Source organism: Nannobrachium achirus, assembly GCF_963921795.1.
Source record: "Nannobrachium achirus genome assembly, chromosome: 7".
NCBI lineage: Eukaryota > Metazoa > Chordata > Actinopteri > Myctophiformes > Myctophidae > Nannobrachium > Nannobrachium achirus.
In genome coordinates, this window is record NC_137816.1 from 8359319 (window position 1) to 8367907 (window position 8589).

Sequence of the window (8589 nt, forward strand, 5' to 3'; positions counted from 1 at the left end):
TTCGCCTACCCCACTCCCTTTCGCCAACCCCACTTGGGGTGTGGGCGCTGAAGCCGCTGATGACGCGGCGGAGAAAAACTTTCTTGAGAGCATTGTTTAGTTGTAAATGACACTGTGTTTGTTTACTGTCATGTTGGCTACGGCAGAAAATACAAGCAGCGCACTGAGCGCAGCCAGGTGCTCTGAGCCTTTGATTTAGACAGCGGTCGTCTGTTATTGAGCTGAGTGGTCATCACACCGCTGAATTCAACAATTGACCAATCAGAATCGCGCATTCAGCCAAGCCGTGTAATAAAGATCATTTCATTCAGTGGTTCTCAACCAGTGGTCCGGGACCATCAGTGGTCCTTGAGGGGGGTTCCAGGTGGTTCCCAGCTAGATGACGAAGAATTGGTAACCAAATGAACTCTTATAGATCTTTAACTCTTGAGAGCGTAAAATAAAACAAAATGGATCCTTGCGTGTCTATTTGGTTTCATTTTACGCTCTCAAGAGTTAAATTAAAAATCACACCCAATGTGAAGTGAGCGGTGGTCGTGCTTGCATAACGTCACACACACACACACACACACACACACACACACATTGCTATGGCAAAACGCTGAGGAAAACACATTGCTATGGCAAAACGCTGAGGAAAAGTGGCTACAGATTGTGGCTACAGATAATTGGTGATGTAATATGATGTAATATGGCTACACACACACACACACACACATATTGCTATGGCAAAACGCTGAGGAAAACACATTGCTATGGCAAGGAAAAGTGGCTACAGACACACGCACAGCCACTCTTAGGAGCGGTTTACCACCGCTCAAAAAGTCACAATTACAGAATGTAGAATAATTGTTATTTTGATCAACATTTGCCTGTTATCTCTACAGCATGGAATAGTTTTGGGTCTAAATCTCATCAAATACAGAATACCGTAAACTAGAACTGCACTCTGTCAAGGTGCCAACTTGTGTCTTGTGCAGCACAAGCAGGCCAAGTATGGCCTACTTGTGCGCCTACTTGTTCGCCAGCACTGACATCACCACTGGCGATGCCAGTGACATCTCCACTGGCATCAACAGGAATGCTGGTCCCTCATTGGCTGTTAATGATGATGTTGCCACAAATGCTGGTCCCCGATTGGGCTACGGGCTTAAAAAAAAGTAGGACACCGACGTACATACCCGGTCGATCGCAGTACTTGCACGCTCTTCTGGCGCAAGTAATAATTGGCCTTGATATGAAAAAGGTTGAAAGCCACTGGTGTATCTTACCAAGGATATCATGCACACCTTAAAGTGTTAGTTCACCTATTTTTGACATGAAACTGTGTGAAATACTGGCCATTAAAATAGTGGTTACAAATGTATTAATTCATTACCAGAGTCCCGTGGTCAGAGTTCTGGTCAGTTTTAGATGAATATAAAGTAGTTCCGGTGATTTGGCAGGGGCTCATGCCCCAATCATTAAAAATAGATGAATCCACAAAACTAGCTTCATTTGTATTGTTGACCTATTTCTACCAAATAGACCAACTTTCGTTCAACTTTGACCCCTCTGTCACATGGTACTATTTTTTTGTGTCCAGTATCACTACGCCGCTGCAACGTATTTCCCCAAAACAAGGTGCTTTGCAGGCAGCTGATCAGAACGAAACCTCGCTCTACATGGTAGAAATAGGACAACAATACAAATGATGCTAGTTTTGTGGATTAATCTATTTTCAATGATTGGGCCACGCCAAATGGCCCCCACCCCATTGGAACTACTTAATATTCATTAGAAACTGACCAGAACTCTGACTACGGGACTCTGGTAATCAATTAATACATTTTTAACCACTGTTTTAATGGCAAGTATTTCACACAGCTTCATGTCAAAAATAGGTGAACTATCACTTTAATGCAAAGTGGGTGACGGGGCACAGTCATCGCGAGGCGTTGTGTGCTTGTAGATCGTCTGTTTTCAGTAGTTTAGTACATTTTATAGATGATAAATACAATACGAACGGTTTTGAACATACAAGGTTTCCACCCAACAACAACGATATGCTATAAATATACTGTAAGGTGCTGGGAGTGAGTTATAATGAGTTATAATGTAGGGGTGCCTCGGATTAAAAAAATATTCATGGGGTGCCCTGAGACAAAAAAGTTTGTGAACCCCTGCCTTAATGTCTTCTCCTCTCCTTTCCTTCCTTCCTTCATCTCTACCTCTCCACAAACCCCCCCCATGCTCTCAGCTCTCCCCTCGCACCCATCATCATCAGCTGGGCTTTCAGGATGGTAGCGGTGCGCGGGCGTCCGGTGGATGTAAGCAGCAGCAGACGACATCAGCAGCAGCAGCAGCAGCCATGGGGGTGGAGACCACTCCGGACCCGGACTACGTGGACGTGGACCAGGGCCTGACTCTGGCCTGCATCGCCTTCCTCTGCCTGACGCTGGTGGCCATGATCATCCGCTGTGCCAAGGTCATCATAGACCCCTACAGCGCCATCCCCACCTCCACCTGGGAGGAGCAGCTCCTGGAAGACTGAGTGCCCCCGCGTGCATGGGGCTCGTCATCATGCACGCGGGACATGCACTCGACATGCGCTTGGAGGAGCCTACTATACCACACGCAGGTGTAGTGAGTTGCACAGCCGCAGCCCCAGCCTGAAGCCTCATAAGTCTAGTATCTGCTCTTGTTCCATAGGGATGTCACTTTGGAGTGATGGTTAAGATATTGGACTTTCACGCGGGAGACCTGGGTTTGAAACCGTGTGGGGAGGTTCGGATCACCTCTGTTACACAGGCACGTGCACACATAGACATCAAAGGGGGCTTGAGCCCCTTCCCTTTTAGCCGTCTGTAAAAAAAAGTGCCCTCTCCAGACAATGAATGCAGTTTTTACTATGGTGAAAGAAATGCAAATGCCCCTCTTTCCATGCCATACCTGAAGCCGGCAGCATTCAAGAGAATTGCCTTGTCTAAACTATCCTGAACCTGAATGCAGCATCTTATGTTGAAATCAAGAAATATGTAGAAATCAAGAATCGAGGTCTGCTATTTTTGATGTTTCACCGAAAGGCCCTTTTAGAAAGTTCAGCCCCTGCCTCTCTAACATTCTCTGCACGTCCCTGGTCATACGTACCTGCATACATGCATAATACAGACTCAAAGATACATATTAATGCAGGGGCACAGAGACAACACTTTTGTGCACTCACGTCACACACACATGAACGGAATCATGCAAACGCACGCACGCACACACACACATTCACACACAGTATACCAAGTACAAGCATATAGACACTAAACGTCTATTAAACATCTAGAAGAAGTACAACAATGGCGTAGACCCGGGGTCTTCAACAGGGGGTCCGGGACCCCTAGGGGGTCCTCAGAGTTACTACAGGGGGTCCTCAGAAATCTTTGAGTGATAGAAACTTTTTTCTTCTTTTTTATATTAACCACCCTAGTGTCCATATTCTGAGAACTTTAGCCAAAAATAGCTCACAGCGCGAGGCGTTGTGAGCTTGTAGATCAGCTATTTTTTAGGCAAAGAGCTTTGGTGTAGAGGAGAAAAAGAGCAGACTAAGTACAGAGTGAAAGGTCAAGTTTATTAAGTATTGACGGTTCAAGTGGTTAAATATCTTAAAACACAAATTGACACGAATCCAAAATACACCGACGATCGTGCTGTCAAACAATGAGACTATACGGAATGTATGATAAGGTTTTGGGCGGTCCCTGCTTCATCTCTCTCTCTCAACTAAGGGGTCCTTGGCCTGAAAACGTTGAAGACCCCTGGCGTAGACTCTAAACATCTAGAATGTACAGTATGTGTGGGGGACTGGCGTGCCAGAAGATGGACGGCAGTGAGCTGCTGAGATCCTGTCTGTCCTCTGAGGCAAAGCCACCGGGGAACAATGACACTAATATCACTTCAAAGAAAAAAGCACACAAACTGGGCTGTTTGTAACTACCTAGACGTCAACACTAACAGCCTTCGGGCTGCCTTTACATTCCTGATGAGCGCAGACACGCAACGCCGGTTGGTGTCGCCTGCTGCACCGCTCCTCTGCAGAACACACTGTCCCTTTATATCAGACGAACGAGACAGACAGAGCATGAGGGGGAGATATTGGAGGAGGAGAGATTGAAAGATGAGGACGAAGACTAATATATTTATCCCCGGTCTGAAGATGATGATACATGGGTAACTTTGAGAGGCAGTAAACAGAGCAGTGTTGTCTTCACACACAGATATTATAAAGGATTGCAATAAACGTGGATATCTTGTGGCTACAGCAGTTGTATATCGTCGTTGTCGGGTGGAAACCTCGTATCTCCAAGTTTCAAATTTGTAATTTTTTTCGCAAAGTTAAGCACTGCTTCAACATACAAGGCCGTCGCACGAAAGTAGTGAAAACAGCAGATCTACAAGCACACAACGCCTCGCGGTGCGAGGCGTTGTGTACTTGTAGATCGGTTGTTTTCACCAGTTTAAACATTTTTTAAATGATAAATGCAAAACAAACGGTTTTGGACATACAGGGTTTTCAACCGACAATGACGATATACGGAGACAGAATACCATAGGAAGATAATATAGGTATAGTACATGTTCACAGAAAGAATGTCCCTTTTGAATTGTTTGAAATGGTTGCCTGTGTACCATGATCTTCAGACATTGCACGTTTGAATGGTTCAAGATGTCAACAAAATGTAAGATGGCCGACACTATGTCTGGTTTTGTTTTAAACCACTGAGGCAGTTTTTTGTACATTTTATAAAGAATAATGACTTTAGTAAGGGAAAGTATTGACTTGCATTTTGCTTATGATTCCGCATCTGAGTGTCTCTCTACTGATCATTAGTGCTCAGGCAATCTTTAGCCACTGTAATGCTTGAACATGTGGTACTGCCAACAGCATGGACGAGCAGTTAAAACATTTCTCTATTCGACAAATCACACACAGACACACACTTGCGTACATACAGGGACGTGCTGGCCATTGGGAAAAGCGGGACAACTCCCGAACGGCCGGTTCATTCCCGGCCTGGGTCCAGGCCGGCCATTAGGAAAAAATTAAAATAAAATGCCGGCCTTCGTTCCATTTTGGGGGCTGGGGCGGCCAACAAAGTAAATCGTCACTGTCGGGCAGAAACCTTGTATCTCCACGTTTCAAATTTATAAATCTTTTCGCAAAGCAAAGCTCTGCTTCATACAAGGCTGTTGCACAAAAGTAGTGAAAACAGCAGATCTACAAGCACACAACGCCTCGAGGCGTTGTGTGCTTGTAGATCGGCTGTTTTCACTAGTTTAAATCATTTTTAAAATGGTTTTGGACATTCCACCCGACAATGACGAAATATAACTCCTGTAATTGGCCCACTGGCTTGTCACTGATCTGAAATGGCAAATCTTTGAGTAGCAGCAGCGCTATAGAGAGAGATCTCTCTCTATAGCGCGCAATGAGGGCCTCTACAACTCTTTTTCCCGGGCTGAATCAGGGGCCCAGCATGTCCCTGCACAGACACACACACTTGCGTACTGTACATACGTACTCACACACACATAGATCATTAAACTGCATAGTGGACCTCTTGCTGTCTAATGGCTCATGGCAATATTACTATTACACCCTGATGCCTCTCTGCTTACAATCATAAATCCCCCTTGTTTACCGCTGCTGCTGTTTCACCCATTAGTTAGTCCCCCCAGGAATCCGCGGAGAAAAATGCTTTATTCCGCGGAGAACAATCCTGATTCTGCGGAATTCTATGGTGAACAATTCTTGATTCCGCGGACATTAATAAACAACCTAAAATGACCAGTTATCAAGCTAAAAATGATATAGTTCTAATAATCAAGTAAAACCCTTCATGAAATAGCTACAATTAATTGTAATTAGTGGTTAGAATAATCAAATAATCATTTTTGAGAATAAAAATCTAATATTAAATCTATTATTTTTTTAATTGTTATTGTTTTTAATAATTACTTTCTGTTGCAAAGACTATATTGTCATGCAAATTAACCAATGCCCATAGTAACCACATTTTAGAGGATAGCCTACCTACTACCTAGTATGGGTGTAATATTTATTTATTCTCTTCTGTATTAGCATTGTTATTGCCAGGACCATTATAGAGGCAGAGAGGAACTATAGATCAGGACACAGTTTCTGTCAGGAACGAATGTGGGACCGGACCAATACAGCGTCAGTGCAACTAGCAGGAGGAAGCTAAGCTATTCCCCAGGCTCTGTATGAAGTGGCCACTTGCCAGACCATGTACACATTGTTTTATAATAGTAGTAATGACTACTCCCGCCGCTCTGCTGCCACTCGCGACCGCTATTCCGCGGACGTCAGAAAAGTCCGCGAACGGCCGAGAAATCCGCGGGTGGTCGCGAATTCCGCGAAAAATTCTGCGATCGCGGAATCGCGGATTCCTGGGGGGACTAATTAGTTTTGAAAAAGCCATTTATGTTCTTTGTTGTTCATGCCATTTAGTTTGTCTCTGACCTATGACGGGAGAATCAATCGTTTATGAGATGACTGTCTATTTTTGCATGTTAAGAAGTGCCTAAGCTTATACCACAGATGAGTCGTAAAAGCCATGTTAGCACAAGGCTGAGTTACTGGTCAGCCCCCCCGAGTCCCTTTACGTCCCCCCCCCTCTTGCAGATGTTAATGTTTTGAAAATAATGAATGACAACCCTGCACATTAGACCTTTGTAAGCCTGCAAAAAAAAAAAAAAAAGAAATAGAAAAAATGCACTTTTCCTATTTATTTCAATGAGTGATGGAATCAGAGGTCAATTTTGACTTTTGACTAACAAGCTTAACAGAAGCAATCGTGGCAGGTTAATGAAGTAATGTTCAGTTTGATATATAGCCCATATTTAAGCGCCTGTGTTGCATACATTACTGTGTGTCCCAGAATAAAGATTATCTATCTATAAATGCGAGAAGTCTCTGCGTGTCTGTCTGTCTGTCTGTCTGCGTGTATGTAATCCGCGTATCTCGAGAACCGTTCGTCCCACCGGCTTCAGATTCGGCACGCGCGTTCCCCGCCGTGGCGCGGAGTGCAGTGCCGGGCCTCGACCCGACCCGATGTGCGGTTTTCCGAAACGGCGCGAAACGTTCGGAATCTCCTTATGCGGAGCTGATTGTTGACATCAGGCTGTTCCTGAGGAAATCGGCACGCGCGATCCCCGCCGTGGCGCGGAGTGCAGTGCCGGGCCTCGACCCGACCCGATGTGCGGTTTTCCGAAACGGCGCGAAACGTTCGGAATCTCCTTATGCGGAGCTGATTGTTGACATCAGGCTGTTCCTGAGGAAATCGGCACAATCGCTGACTCATTGTGACATCACTTCATAAAAGGCTCTGACATCACGTACGCCACATGAGTCAACAAAAAATCTCGGTGAATGTGTATGTATGTATGTGAATCTCGAGAACCGTTCTTCCACCGGCACGCGCGTTCTCCAGATATGGCCATAAAATGAATCCCCGAATGGGGAGCTGATGTCTGACATCAGAGTTTTCCGCAACCGGTACTGTGTGTGCAGAGATCTCCATATATGGGCATAAGGGGACAAAGGTAAACAGATGGTCAAAACGGGTCCTATGACAACAGGTATATTGGGGTTTGCATTAAAGGGTGGGGACAAAGGCTAACAGATGGTCAAAACGGGTCCTATGACAACAGGTATATTGGGGTGCGGTTTTCCGAAACGGCGCGAAACGTTCGGAATCTCCTTATGCGGAGCTGATTGTTGACATCAGGCTGTTCCTGAGGAAATCGGCACGCGCGTTCCCCGCCGTGGCGCGGAGTGCAGTGCCGGGCCTCGACCCGACCCGATGTGCGGTTTTCCGAAACGGCGCGAAACGTTCGGAATCTCCTTATGCGGAGCTGATTGTTGACATCAGGCTGTTCCTGAGGAAATCGGCACAATCGCTGACTCATTGTGACATCACTTCATAAAAGGCTCTGACATCACGTACGCCACATGAGTCAACAAAAAATCTCGGTGAATGTGTATGTATGTATGTGAATCTCGAGAACCGTTCTTCCACCGGCACGCGCGTTCTCCAGATATGGCCATAAAATGAATCCCCGAATGGGGAGCTGATGTCTGACATCAGAGTTTTCCGCAACCGGTACTGTGTGTGCAGAGATCTCCATATATGGGCATAAGGGGACAAAGGCAAACAGATGGTCAAAACGGGTCCTATGACAACAGGTATATTGGGGTTTGCATTAAAGGGTGGGGACAAAGGCTAACAGATGGTCAAAACGGGTCCTATGACAACAGGTATATTGGGGTTTGCATTAAAGGGTGGGGCATTCATGGGGTCCGCTCCAAAAAAGAAAATAAAAGAGACAAAGACAAACATAAGACAAGCGACAAAGCGTGGGACTGGGAGGATGACTTGAATGATGCAGATTTAAGCAGGCTGTGTATTCTGCTTAAAGAAGAAACAAACAAAAAGCGACAGAGATCTCATATATGGGCATAAAATGGACGCAGATAAACAGATATCTCCATATACGGGCATAAAGGGACACAGACAGACAGATACAGAGATCTCC

General features: G+C 45.4%; 1 protein-coding gene across 1 annotated transcript; it reads left to right on the forward strand.

Annotated features, from left to right (window-relative positions):
* Positions 1 to 2350: 2350 nt before the first annotated feature.
* Positions 2351 to 2533, forward strand: ctxnd1 (cortexin domain containing 1; the record flags this gene model as incomplete). The annotated part of the gene is made up of 1 exon (XM_080729261.1): positions 2351 to 2533. The coding sequence occupies one exon, from the start codon at positions 2351 to 2353 to the stop codon at positions 2531 to 2533; it is 183 nt and encodes a 60-aa protein (XP_080585387.1).
* Between the last annotated feature and the right edge of the window lie 6056 nt (positions 2534 to 8589).